We start from the raw sequence: 22786 nt of genomic DNA, 5'->3' as shown, positions 1-22786 counted from the left end.
GAGTGCTGTCGGAATTGGGGAGCTACAGTTCATTGAGGGAACCATGAATGCCAGCATGTACTGTGACATACTGAAGCAGAGCATTATCCCCTCCCTTCGGAGACTGGGCCACAGGGCAGTATTCCAACATGATAATGACCCCAAACACACCTCCAAGATGACCACTGCCTTGCTAAAGAAGTTGAGGGTAAAGATGATGGACTGGCCAAGCATTTCTCTAGACCTAAACCCTATTGAGCATCTGTGGGGCATCCTCTAATGGAAGATGGAGGAGTGCAAAATCTCTAACATCCACCAGCTCCGTGGTGTCGTTATGGAGGAGTGGAAGAGGACTCCAGTGGCAACCTGTGAAGCCCTGTTGAACTCCATGCCCAAGAGGGTTAAGGCAGTGCTGGAAAATAATGTAGCCACAAAAAATATTGACACTTTGTTCCCAATTTGGACATTTTCACTTAGGGGTGTACTCACTTTTGTTGCCAGTGGTTTAGAAATGAATGGCTGTGTGTTGAGTTATTTTGAGGGGACTGCAAATGTACACTGTTATACATTGTAGCAAAGTGTCAATTCTTCAGTGTTGTCACATGAAAAGATATAATAAAATATTTACAAAAATGTGAGGGGTGTACTCACTTTTGTGAGATACTGTAAATGTAAAACGTCCATATACACTGCCCTATGCTGAAGAACAGGAGATCCTGAGAAGAAGAAAGTTTGATATTTTGAAACTAGGAAGGATTGGCAGAGAAGATAGACACTGAACGATTGGTGAGGTGAATGTACCTGACAGCTTAACCCTTTGTTTACCAAAGTATGTTTATAAATGGTGAAGTAAACAAAAGGCTAAACCAAGTTTACAGCTGCTGCAGCCATGAGCTTGCTATTAATTTTTTGAGTCAGCAAACAGCTTTCAGATGAGACTAATGAACCCGAGAGAAGTACTGTATATTACATCACTTCTGGGTCCACAGCTGTCATTCTTTGGCTACTGTAATCACGAATACAGCTAATCAAGCCTGATCTGTGCTTGATTAGCTGCAGTGGAGGGCAGGGGACACATTGGAGGTCTCACAGACCCCTCATATCTCCATAAAGAGAACTTGAGTCTGCCACATGCTATTACGTAGAAGCTTGTAAGCCCCTTATAGCAATACAGTTAAAAAAAATAAAAGATGAAAAGTTTTATAAAAAAAATAAAAGTAATTTCAATGTTTTTAAAGCATCCCTATCACCCTGGTACACACGCCCATTCAATTGTGCATCATAGGGTGACTACGTGTATGTAAACATGAACTGAAATATCACCACAAACGTCAAAACAAGAGCAATAATTCTAGGGCCATAATTCATGGTTAACTCTAAACTGATAGCCTGTAAAGGCCTTTAAAGAGTTGCTTATGAACAATTTTGGGTACCACTGTTTTTTGCAATATTTAATCAACACAACCCTATCTTTTATATTTTACAAAAAAAGGGTATAATATTGTTTGTTTGCAACAAAATTTATTTTATTGTATTTTCTCCTGAAAATATGATTTTGATAGATAACTGTGTAACACCATTTTTTTCCTCCGGGGTCTTTGCTTTCAAAAAAGTTATAATTGATTGGGGGTTTAAAGTAATTTCTAGAGGAATATGCAGATTTTTACATGTGTGTAAAAAAATTAAAATAAATGCTCCAGTGGACAGGTAGTTAAATACTGCCATTCTGGCACTCCTTTGAAATCCATTGAACATGAACTTAGTAAAGTATCCTATTTAAATCCATGGATAAGGGAGGTGAATCTTGTTATTAAATGCAGGTAATTTTTAAGTCTAATTGGCAAACCACTGCCAAAAAAAGGCAAGACAAGCTGGGCACTGTCATGGGGGCTTTGATGGCAGCGTTAAAATTACACAAATCCTTTAAATAGCATGCTTAGGAATGCCTTAAAGCTGCATATAGTGTCCAGAACAGTGCAATTTTCACTATATATATATTTTATAAAAATATGTTGGTATTGCATGTTTGGTTGCTTAATTACATTTTTGTTTAACAATTAGATTGGATAATATACAGCAGCAGCAAACCAATCTGATTAATTTCTGCTTAAATAAAAAAAAAAGTATTTCTCTGGTAGTTTAAGCAGCAACACATTTAAAAAAAAATGGTAATATGCTTGCTTTGACAACTGATTGGGAATCATGCAAAGACACTGGGCAAGATTAGGTATTAAAAGGCAGCAAATTATACAGCAGTGCAAAATCAGCCAGCAGCAGCAAACATTAAATGAAGGATAATTTGCTGAACTGTACCACAGAAAAGGAATACAAGTAGGTGTTGTCCTAATGAAGAAACCACCGATGACAGGGCAGTGTAAACTTGGCCAGCAGCAGGGCAGTTAAGGTCAAATTTACTAGAGACAAAGAGCACTGACTGGGGCTTTACTGCAAGAATTAAGACACTGCAATGGATGTAGCAGTTTAAAACTGGCCAGCAGAAGGGCATGTTAATCACTGTTGCCAAGCCTTTACTTTATCTATGGGAATAGGAGGTGTAGTGAATGTGAGTGATATAATGAGAGGTGGTTTAGGTGCAAATTTGTCTTGAAGTTTGTTTCTTTTTTTTTTTTTTTTTTTTGAATGATGCTGCATCCTACTGCAAACAAAAGGCAGCTGTAAAAACAGATTTCAGTAACAAATAATCAACAAGTAAAAAACGATCTTCTCTCACAATATTTAAAAACCCCAAATGCCACCCTCTGAATCAAAAGCCCCGTTTTCTTAAAGGCAAACCTTGCATAGTAGCTAAAAATGACGACTGACATTTTATCAAATACTAGAATAAAAAAAAGCCTCTAATAATAAGAACAAATATTATGTAAATGCTTCATTTCAAAATACAACTAGCAATCAGAATTAAAGTACAATTTCCTAACTAATCCTAATCTCTCCTTAAGCAGTTTTTCAGCTTTCCCTACATTCACAGTTCACTGACACTATAGCTGCTTGTGACCCCTTTTATATTGCCCCCCCCCCCTTTTTAAGCCTTCTTGGCTAGTTAGCCATAGTTCCAATGCCATGCAGTGGCCTTGTGGTTTTAAAAAAAAAATCTAAAAGGCAAATCTGGACATAAATGCCCTGGGACTGTGAATCTTGAACCAGCAGTACTCGCCTCAAACCTGAAATAGAACAGTAGTAGCTATAGAAAATTATGGCTGGCTGCAAATGAAAATGAAATGAAAAAGGTATGTTTTAACAATATTTAGCTACTTCAGGATTTGTTTAACATGATATTCATTCTTCTGTAATTAATAAAGGAGTTTTTTTTTTTGTTTCTCAGTATTAATCAATACTGCATTTTCTGTTGAATGTACTTTTATAGTTTTGCCTTTTATTTATTTTTCAGTTACCCTTTCTCTCCTGTATATAGACATAAGCAGTTTTAAGTGATACTACTACAACAAGACCCACCCGCCTACATCTTTTTAAAAGCATGTATAAATAAACAATGTTTGAAAGCCATAAGAGAACTTCTTCTTCAAAGTAACAGTGACATATGACAAAAAAACAAAACCTAAATAGCTCACAGAACCAATTGTGTGTATCCCCCCTCCTCCCCCCAAAACAAATAAAAAATCATCCATGACCCCAATATAAACCATACATTAATGGTAAAAATAGCTCACCCTGTCCATGTTGACAATACTAGAAGCATGTGTGTAACCCAAAATACATTTTATATATATATATATATATACACATATGTAACCCAACCAATGATTAAACAATAAAAAAATGCATAGGGCAACAAAAAAATAAATGTTGCAGAAAACAGTAATAAAAAAATAGAAGTTTTGGTAAGGCAATATACTTTTTTTTTTTTTTTGCAAAAGCTGCCTTGCTTTCTTAATTTTACAATATTTTGTGAATCATATGCATTTAAATGTGTGACTAAATAAAAGCACCTATAGATACAAATTGGAGTGCTATTAACACCTGTTGATCATTTGAGCCAGAGAAGTAAATTATGCTCTTTACTCCCATACTAACCTTTGGTGAGTGTCTACTTAAGGGATTTTACTTAAATGTTGTATCATCAGCTTTTTTAATTAGTTATATTTTGTTTAACACAGACTTACCATTAAGGACCCTGAGCCCTTCTGATGATGCCGCCTGCTTTAGTGCCTGTTCAGCCTGCTCTCTTCTTTTTGTTTCAAATTCTAATGCTTCCTGCAATTTCCTTTTTGCTTTCTTTTCTTTCTTAAGTCTCTTTTGGATTATTGCTGAAATGGGAAAAAAATCTGTTCAGTTATCTTGTGATTGTTTTGCCAATTATGTAATGTAGCAATAGCAAACATCTCCTTATTCTGGGCACATGATACATAAGTACACAAACACAAAATATTTTACAAAACAATATTTAATATTTACTGTATTGCATAGAAGTGCACATATAAATATGGCAACACCAACAGAAGCTAGCTTGCACTTTTTGACAAGTCCTGCTTTAGGAGGAGAGAACATTTTGACCATCCTCGAATTAAGCAGAGAGGCAAAATGATGTGGCATAGATTATGAAAAGCGATCAAGGTTTTATTTTTTCACCAGGTTTATTATAAAATATTGGAGCATCACGGAACCTAAGTCTAAATAGGCATAGATAGAAAGACAGATATATATGATCACATTTCTTATGTCCATAATGAATCATGATCAAATACCTCTGTTCTTTTGTTCAACTGCTAGTTGTTTTTCTAGGGTTTCCCTCAATTCTCGTTCCCTGAAAAGTTCCATCTTCAGTTCAGTCTTTTCCATTTGTACTTGCTTTTCTTGAGCCCGGGCATTATCAATGGCAACCTTTAACAAGCCCTGGAATACAAAGGACAACTATTAATTAACATAAAAAAACTACATATAAAATATTCAACCACATTCTTTTAGGCCGGGTTCACACTGGTATGACAAATGACAAAAATCAATGTTGCCCTATGGGAGCCGACTTAACTGGCCTGACTTTAAAAATGCTCCCCGCACTACTTTGGTCTAACTTTGATCCTACTTCAGCACACTGAATATCACTGAAGTCGGAGAAGCCATTGTGAACCCGGCCTTACACTGCAGCCTGTAAAGCACTGTACCTGCGATCAGCAGATCCCAGATGCAATGCCAGGATCCTGCAGACTCTCAGTCAGCTGTCTGCCCATACCTCCAATTCAGAACCACAAGTCATCTGTCACAATGGCAGACAATCCTTGTAGTCTATTCAGTCACAGAAAACTGTGAATTCATAATGCAGCCATGTGAACACAGTCCTGCATGGACACACTGTTTTGTATTGTGACACTGGGTGTGGGGAGAGGATCCCCTCTGCTGGCTGACATAAGCAATAGGGAGCTGTTCCCACTGCTCTCTTTATATCAGGGAAGGAGAGCAGAAGGAGGTCATGTGATCACCAGAGGCACCGTGCAAGAAGGTATTTAGGATTACAATAAAAAAAAAAAAAACATGACATACTGTAATTAATATCTTCCTAAAACAGATGAGATAGAAATGATTTATCAATGTGACTTAACCACTTTAACACTGGGATCTCTAACCAAACCCAGGAACATAGCCCTGTAAACCTAAACTTACCATAACACATTAACTTGACTCATTAATTATCACTTGAAATTAACACTTAACTGAAAGGGAAAGTAACCCCTAAAGCCTAACCCTAACCCAAAAATGTATCTTTAAGGTTAATCCCTAAACATTATTGTGATATCCAGTGATATACGTTACAAAACAGCAGGTCAGTACTTGCATTTTTCTGCAGTGATTAGTGTGGCCTGCAGCAGGACTATTGACAAAACCTTTCCGAACCTGTGCCAAAGACTACTTGAGTTGATATTGTTTCATTGGTAAACATTTTGCTCTTACTTTGTACACGATTCCATCTTCTTTAGTATATTTAGTAAATATATATATTTTTTTTGTTTTACCCTTAGAACCGCTACAGCCAGAAGCTACAAATGCAAAGCTTTGTCCTTTTTTACTTTATATAGAAGTTCCTGTTTTGGTATGGGAAGTAGGAGGTATTTAAATCAAGAAGGCATTTATTTTCAGGAGAGCATACTATCTGAACTATTTTCTTTACTAATTGATATGACTGCTGTCAGCACAGCATAAACTGTATGTAGCATCAGCTACATACATAATGGCCATGTTTTTGCTGCGGCCCAGGGCCTTCCCATCTGCTGCCACAACAAACCTGAGTCAGGATGAGTGCCATTCACTGAAAGCCTTGTGTTTTAATCAATGAATAGAAGGTTTCTTGTGATTGACAGAAGTAGAGATCGGTCATCATACGTCTGCCTCTTCACCTCAGCCAATCAAAGGTAGCCTTGTATTCATCGATAAAACTACAAGGTTTCCTGTGATTATCTGAGGGGAAGAGGCAAAGTTCTAGACCTCAGCCAAGTCATCATCCCACTGTGGAAACACAGCACTGTATACTATATGTAGCTGTTGCTACATACAGTTCATACAGTACTGACAGCATCTGCATTAATTAGTAAAATAAATATTTTGAGCTTCGCTGAAAACAACTATTTAAAGTGAAAGTAAACCTGGAGTTAGGCTTTAAAAATCCTGTTTAAAAATGCCATGGTTACATGGTAGTTAAAAAATTATATATTTTCAGTGTAGAGCAGGTTTGTTACTAGTTCTGTTAATATTGTAAATTGCAAAAAAGGCATAGTAAACATTAAAAAAGTTACTTTGTGTAGCCTATTCACTGAATTTATTACAAATCTGTTGAAAACTAGTGTAATAAAGAGAAAAAAATATTTTTTTAACTTTTTTAACAATGCTTATAGACTAATATTCTATACTAGAAGTAATTTAGGCTGACAGTTGTGACATTCTTTTATGAGATTATTTTCTTAGAAATATACTGTTTTTAAATCTGTGAAATCTATGAAAAATCTTACAGGTACTGCCCCTCAATTCTTTAAATTGTGTGAAAATTTGGCTAATGCAAATCTAATGTAAAACCACATTTTATTTTGTGTAGGTGAAATGCCAAGGAAACATGTTTCAGTCTCAGCATGGACCAGCTTCAGAGATGATTTGATCAATTACAGTGTAGGTCAACCTAATAAGGTCAGCTTCACCATCTCTTATTTGGTCATCCAAAAATGTACAGTAATTATTCAGATGACTTCCAAAATAATTCCATGCTGAGAAGAACACATTTTAGGTAATTGCTTAATCACTCCCTAATTTAGTTATTTACATACTGGTTATATATTTTTAAATGATTATGGTAAAACTAAGTTCAGGTTGCTCAGCTGTCATATAATTTAAGGAGAATGCAATTTGTATCACAGAATCAGAACAAACTTCTCTAGTACCAATGCTTTAGTATCAAGGGCCAAGTGGTAGATGTATCCTGATTACAGTAAATAATCTTTCATTAATAAGGGCATTATTTATTGGGGCTAAGCATCCACAGACACTCAAGCAGGTTCTTGGATTTCTTTTATCCCAGTCCTTTTTTGGCATTGCCTGAGACGACAGATTGCCAGTACAGACCTGCTTAACAATGTAGATGTGTAATTCTCTTTCAGAACATATTATATATTCTAAGTCAGTTTATTTGAGTGAGTGTAACTTTCAAAAGCATAATTAAATTTATAAGGATTTCTCTGTCATGACTGCATTTAAATACTAGCTATGCATACATGTTTGTTGCGGTCAAAATAATTTTTTTTTATTGTCCCGAAGATTTGCACTGTCTGTCTATACAAGCTATGCTATGAACATGAATACGATACTGAATGTACTTCATTAAAGTGGTAGTATAGTCCCTATATTACTATATTATTGATTACTATATTATTACTGATTGGTACTGAAAGGCGGCACTGATGAACACTGATGGGCGACAATGATGGGCGGCAATAATGGGCACTGATGGGTGGCAATGGTGGGCACTGATGGACAGCACTGATAGATGGCACTGATAGTCAGCACTGATTAGGAGGCACTGACAGGCATTACTAATGGGCACTGACTGGCATTACTGATGGACACTGTTTGGTATCCCTGATAGGCTCTGATTGGCATCCCATGTGGGTACACATGGGCACTGATTGGCATTACTGGTAAGCACCAGTGGGAATCATTGGGTCTACACTGATAATCAAAGCGCTAATTATTAGAGCAGATGCCCCCCCTGTCAAGAGAGCCACTGATTGGCTCTCCTCTACCCATGCCTTGTCAGCGCAAATGGAGGAAAGGCGATAAACGGCACTTCCTGGTTACTATGTGATCAGCTATGATTGGACACAGCCAATCATGTTGTAAAGAGCCTATGACATAAACTCTTTATCTAGATCGGAGATTCGGTGTGTCGGAACCACACACCGCACCACTGATCGCCACGCTGTGTGCCTCCGGGGGGCGTGCCCCATCGGCTTATCCTGCTGGACGTCATATGATGCCCAGTCAGCATAACTGATTTTTTTTAGTATAGTAATTTAGTTTTTTGAGAACTATCTGGGCCCATTAATCGGCAAGCCACATATTTTCAAATTACTCCACTGTGAATCCCTACGGGAAGTTACACATCACAGGATCATGTGAAAAGAGGGTACAAAGATGAATATTGAAGAGATTGCCTATTTTCCTGATCACACAAAGTGGATTACAACAGAGGACATCATTATCAGTTTACTGATTCATTTTACCTGTTTCCTGCTATTAGCCTTCTAAAAGCATGCTACTGCAAGATGTAATATTAATTATACCCTACCACACTATGAGGTTGATTTACTAAAACTAGAGAGTGCAGAGTCTAGTGGAGCTCCAAAGAGAAAAAAAACAGATTCCACATTTTTTTGTCAAAGCTTAATTGAACAAGCTGAAGTTAGGTACTAATAGGCACCAGATTTTGCACTCTCTAGTTTTAGTAATCAACTCTTATGTGTTATTTGTACGTATAGCACTAGAACCAACACATTTTAATGCCCCATGTGACAAATCACTAGCAGCATTAAAGTGGTTCAAAAGACTGAAGGTGTTTTACCTTAATGCATTCTCTGCATTAAGGTAAAAAACCTTTAGCTCTCCTTTATACATACCTGAGCCCGATCTCGATCAACAATGTGCTCGAGAGTAGCAGCTTTCTCATCTCACCCCCTCTTCGTAGATTTAGACACAGCAGCGGGAGCTATGGCACAGGACCAGAGAAGAGGATGATCAGGGCAGCTCTGTACAAAACCATTGCACAGAGCAGATAGGTATAACATTTTGGTTATTTTTTTTTTTAAAAGAACTTTTGCAATCACTTTAAAGTGTATGCATGACCAACCTATTTTTTTATCTGTAGGTAGAGTAGGGAACCTCTGTCATTTTTTTGTTGCTGTCTGCCTCCTTGCTAGATAATTTCACCTTCTCTAAATGATCTGGTGAGAAAGAAATTTTAGAGTTGTCACAGAGACTAGAGATGAGGGTAAATCTTTCAATAGGAATTTCTTGCATGGGCAGATGCGGGGAGATAAACTACTATTGTTGTCGGATACCCTCCCAGAACTAAGTCTACACCATATTTGAACAAATACCCTTTGATTCACTAGAGATGAAGGCACATGTGTATGAGAGTACATATGAGTCTCATATAAAGTCCCACACTTCTCTTCCATTTTGCACCCTTTGATTCACTTTACAAGTTTACTGGGCATACTGCCCCATAATATGCAGGGAAATGCTTTATAATTGTGAAATTCACGTTTTTGGGCATCACCTGCATGCCAAATACAGTAGCATTGACTGCACCTATCAATGCATATTTCAATAGATTATAGCATTATCAAAAAACTGTTTTGTCCTGAGTTTGCAGGTTGCTTGTAGGGACAGATGCGGGGAGATAAACTACTATTGTTGTAGGATATCCTCCCAGAACTAAATCTACTGAGATCACTTTTCCAAAACCAAGTGTGACCAGGCATGTGGAGTACGACATAGTATGGTAGGGAATAGCCTGAGTTCTGTAGTCCAGCAAACTGATCGGAAACTCCATTGCCTTTGCCACAAAAGCACTCTGTTGTAAACTCAAACAGGGAGTTTACTCAAACACTGAATTTATAGCAAATGAATGGGTATTATTTTGTTCTGTGTTTTTAAAGGTATTAAACATGGGGAATGATGCATGTATTTTTCTCTTGATATATACACTTTAAGGACAACTACTATTAGTTATGACTTGCAACAGAGTCAACCTTAGACATCATCATTGTTAATCTGAAGAAAGGGTAGTTTTAGATACACTAGAAGATTAAGATGGACTTGACTAACTAATTCAAGTCTAACTCCAGCTAACAAGCTAACACTTGTCGATCAGTTACAGCAACTATTTTTTATCTTTTGGGAGAAAGGTTTTACATAAATGAATAAAAACTGACCATAGACCAAGTATGCCTGTCAGTATTAAATGTTTTGTCACATCTGTCTAACTGACACGTTTGCTGGACAGCTTGGTCAAGTTAAAAGAAGTTGATAAAGAAGCACAAACTACTGGCAGGATCAATTGGTAAGAATAAAAAAAAACTAATGCAGCCAGCCATCACAACTAATTGGTAAGCAACAATATATTAATATTTTTGTTTTTGGATTTAATATCTCTTTAATAATGTATAATGAGAATGTGATGATAGGGTGATAACCTACAACAAAATAAAGCAAAACAAATACAACTAAATTCAGATATCGTCCTTTATGGTACAATAGGACTGCAAATCTTTACCTTCTACTTGCATTATTCATCATTGCTCTTTGTTTTACTGTACTTCATCAGCAACAAACAATTAGCAACAAATGAAAGAGATCATTACATCAAGTGCCCCTTTAGATCACCCCAATTAAAAATTTAGTTTAGCTTTATTTTAATTCCGAGATACTAAATTCTAATTTTCTGCTCTGATTGATCTTGTTGACTTGCCTTTGAAAGATGTACTCTCTACGCAATGTCTAGAGATTATTTAGCAAGATGCCAATGCTGGCACCACTTAATGTGTTGATTGGTTGTATTATTAGAAGCTGAATAAACTACATAAATGAATAGCATGTAATAAATGTATAATGAACAAAATATATCTTTGTGCTGATGTGCTTATTTTCTGGCACATTAGATGAAGGTGCAGAAAAGTGACTTTTTTTTTTAAATATTTCAGCAACTGGAACATACTTTTACAATATCTATTATTGTGCTTTACTTTGTTCTTAATAATTATTGGTATTAAAACAGTGTCAAATTTGTATTGTGTGCTGACTAGCTGGATTCAATTCTGGGGAAGTTTGGTATTCTTTTCCTTTTTGGGGAATAAAGCAGAGACACAAATCATTATGAGGGGTGTTGGATTATGTATGCATATCCAACATTTGAAATATAAACCCAATTTTAATTACCAGCTAGCTACTTTTCCCACAATGATCAAATAACAGATACCTTTAATTATTCTGACACTTAAACCCCACCTATAGTTTGATTCTGCATAGCAGTTTTTACATTTAAAAGGGTACAATTGTACAGCTTTATAAACAAAAAATCACTTTACCTTGTCATATGAAGTTATAAAAATCTAGTTAGTTGTTAGTGCAAATCCACCCCCTTAGTTCAAGATTTAAATTAGAGTGAAGAATTATAAAGGCTTGTATTGCGCACACCAATTTTCATTTACAAAATATCTACACCATATTTGAACAAATAACCTTTGATTCACTAGGGATGGAGGCACATGTGTATGAGAGTACATATGAGTCTCATATAAAGTCCCTCACTTTTCTTCCATTTTGCACCCTTTGATTCACTTTACAAGTTTACTGGGCATACTGTTCCATAATATGCAGGGAAATGTTTTATAATTGTGAAATTCAAGTTTTTGGGCATCACCTGCACGTCAAATACAGTAGCATTGACAGCACCTATCAATGCATATTTCAATAGATAGCATTATCAAAAAACAGTTTGCAGGTTGCTTGAATCCATTCAGTTTTTTTTCTTACTTAGGAGTATATAGCCACCTAAGATGAACTCTAATTTCCTGTACTTATGTTGTAGTATGTCAAAAAGCTTTTTTTTCATCACTGTCATTGCTGGGCTCACTGCTAGTGTGGGGGAAGCCATAATGCTTTATGGTGTACCTGTCATAATCAATATGTTAAACATATTTTGCTAACATCATTAATTGTTTCCTAAATAAAAACCCATACTAGAAAAATTTGCATAGGGTTTTTTTTATGGTACAATTTAATACATATGGGGGATTAAGTGAATTGCCAGCAGAGCAGATTTTAAAATGACACAATTTTTCCTTTTTTTGTTTCATGATTTGGGAAAAAAAAAGTATAAACTATATGACATATCAGCTGTACAGCAGTTCATATTCTTCATTTAATTCTACCAAACTGTACTTGAAAAGCAAAAAGTAAAAATGTACTCTCAAAGAAATGCCCATGCCTTTTTATTATTAAATAAATACCAAGATAGGTATTATTTCCTGATGATAATTTATTCTTTTTACCTGCAATATTACATATGTTTAATGTTTCATCACTGTAAACCATATTATTGTTGGCCTACCTGAATATTAGTCAGAAGTGTTTCTATAGAAGACAACCCATCAGGAAAGAGAAAAGGTGAAGGAAAACCAGGAGGTAGAGGTTGCCCATGCCCAGACAGAGAGAGTTTGTCAAAGCTGTCTCTTGCAGTTGGTGTTGAGAGCGGGGTCTCATCTGTATGTGATTGAAACAAAAATATAGAACAAGTTACGCTTGTCTGTTTTTATTAGACCTCAGTAATGGTTTCCCTAGTGGTTTCCAGAACATTTATTGCAAATTGGTTCTTGCTATCAAGAGAAAATGCTTTCTGCTGAATTTTCTTTAATGAAAAAGCTGTGGAGATACAACAAGATAACATTAATGAGTAACTTTATAAGCCTTTTAAATGCGGTCTCTAATGAGACTGAGTTTACAATGCAAGAGAATCTTTCTAAAACAAATATTATCTCACATATACTTGTGATAATATATTCAAACTGACTTTATGACTACCTCCCAATTATCTCATTTTAGTTTGTGTTGTACTGTGCCTAGCTTGACAAATAGAGAATGATGTTTAGCCAAATAAAAAATAAATAAAAAAATGCTGCTGTCCAATGATGAAATATAAAACGTAAATACATTTATGCAATTTATAATGTTTGTAGATTTTTGTGAAATATGATGTATTTTAACGTGCATTGCGTGTGCTTTTAATTAATTATATATAAATGTTCCAGTCCATGAATTGTTGATCTTTTCTATGAACACCAAAGAAAAGGCAAACAAAAAAAAAAGGCCAATTGAGATGAATGATAATGGGTTTTTATATCCAGTTCACTATACAGTATATACGTTAAACCAAAAGAGGCTTCGATCCAACGTGGGCAATAAGTATATTCAAATGTATATAAATATAAACTACAGCTAAAAGCTATAACATTAAAATTAAACTTTAGTCAGAAGTTTAAGTCCTGCTGGATAACTTCAAGTTGGCCCCTTTTTCAGGTATAGCTATGTAAAACATTAAAAATAAGTGCTTCTGCTGTTTAAAATACAGTAATACACTGTCTCATCCTGCTCTGCACATGCTCATTTTTGGCACTGTGCTGAAAATTAGAGCCACTGGAGGGCAATCTGCTGGCAGCGTAAAGATTTACTGCTGCTCAGGGGCTCTAGGCTTCAACAAATTATCTGGCAAGAGGAAACAGGAGCAATGCTGGAGACAATTTACAGCACACAATAATTACTAATGTGGAATGTAAGTTTCTTGCTAAAGAACATTTTTTTTTAATCAAGTTGTTATGGGTAAAGTTCTGCTTTTAGTATCAATAGTATCATTAGTAGTATGAATGTCATTTAGAGGTAACATGTAGCCAGGCTTAACACACAAGTGAGTTCACTGTATATAAGGTTACATCAAAAAAAAAAAAAACACATTTATAGATGCTGCCACTGCAAGCTCTTTTTATCTAAATTGCTTCCCTAGGGGGAACCCCAACTCAGGGAACTGATCTAAAGTTACAGAATGTGGTTTAGAAGTCAAACAGCTGTGGTTATTAGATGGCTACCAAAGAGAAAAAGTATTGTGAAAAAGACGTTTGAATGAATTTGTCTCAGATCCCCAAAAAGTAGTAGTAACTTTCACATACACTATTATACCAGTACTACTTAATGCTGCAGTATATGCTGCATGTTATATAAAATATAGGGAAGTAGCCTGGACTTGCAGGACCTCCTCTCCCCTTTCTTGCTTTGTGGTTATAAAAAATAAATTATAACAGACACATGAAAGACCTCACAGCCTCCTATTGGGAAGAAAAATCAAGGCATAGCTGGTTTTTCTGGTTGGAATATACTTTTTCTACAGAATGGGTAAATTCTTGAGCAGTGAGACTAATTGGAAGTTTCTTTCCTGGTGTGTTGGGTCCTTACCCCTTCCCTTTTTTTCTCTCTTAGCCCTATTCCCTCCCCATCTTTTAACCACTTGACCGCTGGGCACTTAAACCCCCTTCCTAACCAGACCAATTTTCAGCTTTCGCTGCTCTCACACTTTGAATGACAATTACTCAGTCATGCAACACTGTACCCAAATTAAATTTTTGTCCTTTTTTTTTCGCACAAATAGAGCTTTCTTTTGGTGGTATTTAAATACAGCTGGGTTTTTTATTTTTTGCGCTATTAATCAAAAAAGACTGAAAATTCGGTAAAAATATATATATATATATTTGTTTCTTTTAAAATGTATTGCAGAGTATTGGCAGAGTTGCAGAGTATTGCAGTGATGCAGAGTATTGGCAGAGTATTGCACAGTATGGGCAGAGTACTGCAGATTATTGGCACTGAGCAGCGCTGTGGGCAGTACACATCCAGCCCACATCGCTGCTGCCATCTCTCCCCTCTCAATGTATCGGTACAGAGAGGGGAGGGAGGAACTGGCGTCATGACGTGATGCCGGTTTGTTTACAAGTGATTGCTCCGTCATTTGATGGAGCGATCACATGGTAAATGGCCACTATCAGCGGCTGTTTACCGTGAACCCTGAGGACCCAGCGGTCACGGATGTTCCCGGGTGCCTGCCCCAGGGGGCGTGTGGGAGCAAGATTCTAGGAGGACGTCCATGGATGCTCTCCCAGAATAAGCCGACCGTGCTGTAGCCATCGGCATGTGGTTAAAGGAAAAGTATAGTCAAAGCTTGTTTGGCTGTACTTCTGTACTTCTCCTATGGATCACAGGACTGCAGTTTGTTTTGCACTCCTGTGACCCGTTTTCAGCAGAGAGCAGGCTGAAGTCTGCTCTCTGCTGACGTCACAGAAGTCAGTCCAGGCATCATATCATCAAGACAACGGAGGTCAGGATCCGCCAGGTGCCTGGACTCGCCGCCCCTCCACAGCTCATCGCTCCAGTGAGCGAGGAGGAGGCAGAGTGGAGAGCTGCTGATTGACAGTCAGCAGCTCTCTGCTCGGGGAGCTGTCAGAGCCTAGTGATCAGCGATGTTCGATCATTAATTTCTCAGTGTAGAGGCGACGGGGGACAGATGCAGCATCAGACTGCTGCTGTAGCCACCTTTGTAAATATAAATCTGGGAAAAAATAAACTCATTCTTCTCCTTTAATCCTTTCTTTTAATCCTTTATCCATTTTCTCTTCCTTCTGGGTTTGTCTATTTGATTTCTGGCTATTTGGTTGGCAGAGTTTACCATCATTTTGGTTCTCTGTTACAAAATGATGGATTAGAATGTCAAAAATATCCATGTTCTGTCATACAAGCTTTGAAGAGTGTACGATACTCACTGACAGTCTACTTTTGGTTTTGCTCCCCTAGCACATGCTATATATTGACTCTCAAAGTTTTTCCTGTTTTTCTACTAGACTGGATGATAGGCTGTCTCCTTGACCTGTATTTTACGATATGTAGGTATGTTATGAGTACACAATATTTTAGGCAAAAAGTTTTGGATCTTCATTCCTGGCATTGCTATGTTTGCCTGTTCTTTTAATATGCTCTGACCAGAGGCTCTAGCACATAAAATACTGATACCTCTAGCAAATTAGGCAGCTACTTTTGATACATTAAACCATATTAGCCAAACCAACAACTGATCAAAAGCAATGACTTGACTGTAAGAATAAGTAATCGTATATAGTCAATAATTAACCACAATTTCAAAATGCACACACATATGCTGTACATTTAGGATTTCATTGACATCTAGCAGTGTATCCCATCTGTCCAAGTCCAGCTGAATAGTACACATTTTTGTTTATGACAAATGCATTTGACTACCTGTATATGGGTGCCTTTACTCTCTATGCTCTGACTATAGGATTGTCAGAGCATGGAGGGAAGGGAAGATACTGATTATTTCATGTTCTTACTGATTATGAGAGAAGCATGAAGGCTGCCTTTGTTGATATTCTTTTCAAAATGCTAACTTTCTTACTGTTATGTTGATCCTCAGGCTCCAGTGCTAAATCATTGATCCAAAATATCACAAGTTCTGAAAAAGTTCTGACTTCACTCGCTTTGTGCCTGCTCCAGGTCTTTGACTCAAAAACCTTTTAAGTCATGTGCAGCCTGGAAGATAGTATTCTAAGAAAATGTTTAGCAATTTCAATCTACATATTACTTCTTTCATAACAGATCCTTTAAAGTGAACTTGAACTAAACATTGAAGATTCTAAGATGCTATTCTTATATTTTGCCTTTCCTAGTTCTTCATTTCCCCCTTCATAAAGGTGTTACTTATATTTCTAAATAAACACTCCTGTTTTCATTACATCTTATTTTAGACCCAGTGACATCATACGTATGCAATGCAGGGAGTTCATGGCTGCAGGGAGTGGCTACCAGGGTGCTGTACAGATCCTCCTGACACCATCACAGCACCCTTCCCTTAGGACCCTTCTCAAGAACCCTCAGGCCTATTTGCAAACAGTGGGCAGGCTCTTAGGAGGAGTTATAGAAATATCAAAATGCTCTGATGAATAGCAGTCTGAAGGAGTCAGAATTCTTGAGTAGGTTGCATTTGCATACATACCCATATGTGATGCTGAGCCTGTGTTTGAAAGGTGAAATACAATACAATAGAGTGGGCCAGGAACAGTAAGACTGGGGAGGAAAGGGCAAGCTGGTGCTGGTAGTCCACCAGCCAGGAAATAAGGCAGACTCTATCTGACTTGCTGCAGGTTCTAGTGCACACTGTTGCCATATTAAAAAAAAAAAAAACAGACTAACTGTGTTCAGTAGAGGAGAGCTTGAATGTAGGTAAGGCTTTGAATTTGGCTCTAATTGTGTTTTTAAAATCTGGGGTCCCCTTTTGGCATACTCCACTTCTTCTGTTTTGAGTGTGCAACCATAGGAAGTGGCTTCCTATGATGGCACATGTGCAGGCTCGCTCCCGAGCTGGGCACTGTTCATCTATAAATACACACAGTGCATCTTTGAACTGCGCCCCATTCGCTCCTAAAAGGATTTGACTGACAGCAGCATGAACAAATTGTCCCCGCTGATGACTCTGTGCCATTGTGAAGAGGGACAGAAAGCAGATTGCTGCAGATAGGCACAGCACTGGATTGAGAACTTGATAGGTAAGTATATAGGGAAGTGAGGGGGTGATATAACTGAGCCATTTTTTTTTTACCTTAAAGCAGTTGTAACCCTAAAACAAAAACAAACAAAAAACTTATGTTCCTTTAAGGCATAATCTACAGCACAGTGCTTGTGCCATGTAATTTGTCCTTTTTTATGTTGTAAAATACCTGGTTGATCCTGCCTGTTCCCGTGCCCCCCTGTTTGTGCTGACCATGGGATTAATGGCTGCTGATCCATGATACCATGGTCAGTTTATGTGCCTCCATCACCCCGCTCTCTGCTCTCTGCTTTGAATCTCTCCCTCCCTGCCTGACATTTCTGAAGCTTGTGTGTGAGAGACAATCTCCTCCCCACCTGCTGCTCTTCCATGTGGCTCCAAAATAACATTTATAAAATACTGCTATCCCCTCAGTTTTATCAAGATATAAAGTTTTTTTTTAAATTCTAATCCTAAATATCTTTTCTCAGAGTACTGATGTGCTGTCACGTGACCTTTCTCTGCTGGCCACCTGGGATCAGAGCAGTATCTCAGCCCCTCCCTCCATATTCCTTAGATTGGGGAAGGAGAGAGGAGGAGGACACGGGACGGCAAAAAGGTGCTGTGAGAAACGGTATTTAAGTTTAGAATTTAAAAAAAGGACACACGGTACTTTCTTGATAAAACAGAGGGGATGGCAGTTATTAAATTATTATGCTGACTTTACAACCACTTTAACCTCTTGCCGACCAGCCGCCATCATACTACGGTGGCAGGTCGGCACAGTCCCGCCAACCGTCATAGCTGTAAGTTTGCCCTTTAAGCAGGGATAGCAGGCATGCACCTGCCTACTGTACTGCGGGGTGCTGATGTGTGTGGCCAGCAGTCGTGATGACCACTGGGCATGCATGATCGTGGGCACAAGAGCCAGAACAGGGACGTGTGTGTGTGTGTGTGTAAATACAAATACCTGTTCTGTAAGGAGAGGAGAGACAGATTGTGTGTTCCTACTAGCTACTAGAACACACATGAGGGAACACAGTTAACCCCTTGATCGCTCCCTAGTGTTAACCCCTTCCCTGCCAGTGACATTTACACAATAATCAGTGCATTTTTATAGCACTGAATGCTGTATAAATGTCAATGGTCCCAAAAATGTGTCAAAAGTGTCCGATCTGTCTGCCATAATGTCCCAGTCCTGAAAATTGATGATCAGCCCCATTACTAGTATAAAAAAAATAATAATAAAAACATCATGAATCTTTCCCCTATTGTGTAGACTATAACTTTTGTGCAAAACAGTCAATACGCTTATTGCAATTTTTATTACCAAATATATGTTGAAGAATACATATCGGCCTAAACTGAGGAAAAATTAGATTTTTTACAAAATTTTCGCTCTTTTTTTGTTTATACCGTAATATAATAAAAACCGCTGAGATGATCAAATACCACCAAAAGAAAGCTCTATTTGTGGGGAAAAAATTACATCAATTTTGTTTGGGTACAGCGTCGCACAACCATGCAATTGTCCGTTAAAGCAACTCAGTCCCGTATCGCAAAAAAATGGCCTGGTCATTGAGTAGCCAAATCTTCCGGGGCTGAAGTGGTTAATGCAGGGAAAGCTTTAAGGTAAAAAAAATGCCTTTGGAATCCCTTTAAGTACTGTAGTATGAAATGTAAATATTTTATTCAAGCATTTAAGCCTCGGCTACTGAGATAATGCTATGTATATCGAAAGTAAAATATCACTATATGTGTGAGAGTACCCATTTCCCACTTATACTATTGCATCAATGACCAGCAAATGGAAAAAAAAAAGTCAGTTTATGTGTTTGTAACATAATTAAAATACTCATATGAAAACCAGCAATAAACCTGCACAAAAACAGATATATTCATGTATTCAGTCATTTTGGTAAGAAAATTGAATTGCATTTATCAAGTAGTATTTTCATTTTGTATCATGAGAGAACATAAACTATCAGGTTCATCGTAATTATTAACGAGTTTAAACTGCTGCACAATTTTGCATACATTATGCATATTTTTACTCGTACCAGATATTTTGCATTTATATTTTATTAAAACCTCCTACTGAGAGCTCAGTAGTCTTGTTGTTGTTTGTAAAATATTAAATGTATGTGTCACTGTACATTTTAAGAGCTGGTGACTTATAAGTCTATTTTTTATTAATAGATATATACATATTACCAGAGATTCTCAGGAAGTGGGGGGGGAAAGAATATTGTAGATGATCTTGCCTTTGAAGACATTAGAGGGCAAGATTCACGACAACTCATTGGAATTGTTAATGTATATATTAGTTTTGCTTGAATTTGTTGTAGAATTTAAGGTGGTGGACATGATATGATGCCCAGTGTAGATGACAATGTTTTACTTAAAGTGACCCTTGCTATTCCATTTACTATCACATCCAACAAAACTTTTGCATAGAAATTGCTGTAAGCCAGGGGTCAGCAACCCGTCGATTGCGATATACCGGTCGATTGCAGCCAGATGACTAGTACATCGCGTGCAGGGCTTGCCGGCCCACCATTTCCAGAAGATTGAAGTGCAGGACCTGCACCACTGAAGTGAGCAGGCGGCCACACTGCACCTCTCTGTATCTGGCCTAGGTCCAAGCAGCGCCAGTAAGGGAGCAGAGCCAACACGTGAGGAACAGCTGCATATTGAATGCTACAGTGTCATGGCAACCTGTGCCCACTTCTTGACCTCCCACCGATGCCAATTGTCTCCCGGATGTTTGAGGGCAGGTCTATCGTGGCACCCGACACATGCGCAGTAGGTCCCGCATGGGTCAGTTTGGGTTGTGGGTGAATCGGGCCGCTTTACAAGCACCTTTCAACCTTGTGCAATACAGTGATAAAGGGTTAAAGCAAGTGGTGAGGAGGCACTGTATCACCTCCTCACCACCTGCTTTAACCCCTTGGACCCTGAACTGGCATGCTGAGCCATGTGCAAAGAAAATGGTAGTGGGGTATTTGCAGAGTGGCCCCATTCATTTGAATGGGTCACAAACAATGACAGGTAGTATAACTCCTGATGTGCCATGTCTATATGCATGGCTGTTGCATCTGTGGCTAAAGGCAGTAGGAGGCCATGTTCCTGCTTGATTCACTGTGGTGCAATTTTGCAGCCCATTCATTTAAATGGGATGCATATCACACCAGACTGCACAAAAAGTACTGCATGCACTACTACTCAAAAACACACTGCACCAAATCACATGGTACTGCAGTACCATATGATCTGGTTCAGGCAAACACACTGTTTGCAATCTGCGTTTGTGGTGCCATTAACAATGTATTGGCACCCACAGTAGAGCGAAAAGGCAGTGTACTTTGCAGTGCAGAAAACACAGACTGTACGTGCTTTTCCTGCACCTGTGAACTGGTGCTAACAACAGGACACTGCGCCCGTTGGCTTTTTACTTCTCTGTGTTGTTGAGGTAGTTCACTGCCTCTCTAAGGTTGCCTACCCCTGCTGTAAGCTATTTACTGCATCCTCTCCCATGGCATAATTCTCTAGAAATTCCTAGATAACAGCTGTGAAACTCTGTGTAAAAACAAACTCACAAATACTCCAATTTGCACTGATAAACCTACCAAAATATTTATACAGTTTGACATGCTTATTAAGTGTTTATAAACCCGATGCACATGTTGCTGTATCCTGATTTCCTGATCTTCTGACTGACCTCTATTTAGACGCCAGTTTAATCTTTTCACTCCATCCCTCAATGCTGATTTGATACTGTTTTTGTCTGACCTTCCATTGTCCAAATATGTTATATGTTTTACAGCATTTCTTGTTTCTGACATATTGGTACTGGACTTAAACTTCTGCAGAGCCATCTACATTGTTGACATTTTGATATGGAAATTATAATCATGGATGCAGCACAAAACCATGTTTTTTTAGTTTTTTTAGGTGAAAGTCACCTACAAGTGGAAATTCCAATTATTTGGCCTCACATATACAATGTAATTTTCCTTCTTACTCCTATTATTACAAGCATCTAAGATGCATTCAGTTCAACATCCTCCAGGTATCATTGTAATGGTACTTCTCTAAGATTATAGTGAGGGCCAAGCAGATGAAAATACACTCCACTATAAATACTGTAGGATTGTGTAGGGTTAATCCTTCTTCTAACAGAAAGTATGTATATGTATGTACAAGTATGCACATGTCATAATATCCACAATAAATCCCAATGTAAATAATATCCACAATAAATCCCAATAAATCCCACAATAAATCCCACATTTTAGTTTTAATTCTCATTTACTGTAAGTGTAGTTGGCAAAGCATGCCATTACCTTATGTCCTAGTAATAAATAATGTTATTAATATCAACAGCAATACAACAATATCTGGCTGTGGGTTCTTGTAATGATAAAATAATGAAAATAAAGCAAAAACATTGGGAAATGAATGGTGTCACCCTATTATAGGAAGTGGAAAATCAATTGATATAGTGGCAGGATTATCTGATAATAAAACTATATTACAGGGGGCACGCAAAAGTACAAAAACTGCTGTGTTAATGCTATTTATAGACTGCATCAAGTGTGTAAATTTTGGTTTTATATGTTTACTTTATTCATGACAAGTGCCATACTGTACGAATATTCTGATATAGACAATTTAGTCTACATAATAAGCAGTAATCAAGCACAGTTTGTCATAACATCAAGAATCTCCTAGAGATAATGCTTTTATAGCACTTGTCTGTTGCAACACAGCCATCTCTAGTCCCCTCTACTATAGTCATTCACAAGCAATAGCTGAATACCAGCACCAATTTCTTTAAAACCAGGAACACACGGGTCCACACAAAATAAGACTATAGAAAGAGTATGAGTATGGCTGAAAAAGGCAGCACCACATCCCAAAGTAACTAGAAACAAAACATCATACAAGATGGGACTTTAGAGGTGCTGCAAGATCCCCCCTCTGAATGAAAGTCAATACAATATAAAAGATAAAAATCTTTTATTAGTACAAAAGTGATAAAAGACATACTAGGGGTCTAGCCCATTAAAAGCAAGTGGTTGTTCCTACACATAGTCTCAAACTGACACCCCTAAAGGCAGAGAATCCTTCCCGCATGTATTAACATATATA

The 22786-nt window shown here is 37.7% G+C and overlaps 1 protein-coding gene across 6 annotated transcripts in view; it reads right to left on the bottom strand.

Moving 5' to 3' along the window:
- The window catches only part of DACH1 (dachshund family transcription factor 1), a 427793-nt gene that overhangs the window by 24615 nt on the left and 380392 nt on the right, over positions 1-22786 (bottom strand). For all 6 annotated transcript variants that reach the window (XM_077483130.1, XM_077483132.1, XM_077483131.1 and 3 more), the window contains 3 exons: positions 12605-12756; positions 4701-4848; positions 4119-4262 (listed from right to left, as the gene is read on the bottom strand). In XM_077483130.1, coding sequence (XP_077339256.1) covers positions 4119-4262; positions 4701-4848; positions 12605-12756 — 444 coding nt within the window. The remainder of the gene's footprint in view (positions 1-4118; positions 4263-4700; positions 4849-12604; positions 12757-22786) is intronic.

This window comes from Lithobates pipiens, unplaced genomic scaffold, assembly GCF_037356315.1.
Source record: "Lithobates pipiens isolate NorthernLeopardFrog02 unplaced genomic scaffold, aLitPip1_a1.2 Scaffold_16, whole genome shotgun sequence".
Classification (NCBI taxonomy): Eukaryota; Metazoa; Chordata; class Amphibia; order Anura; family Ranidae; genus Lithobates; species Lithobates pipiens.
The sequence above is the reverse complement of the archived record's forward strand: the minus strand, read 5'-3'. Positions and strand labels throughout refer to the sequence as shown.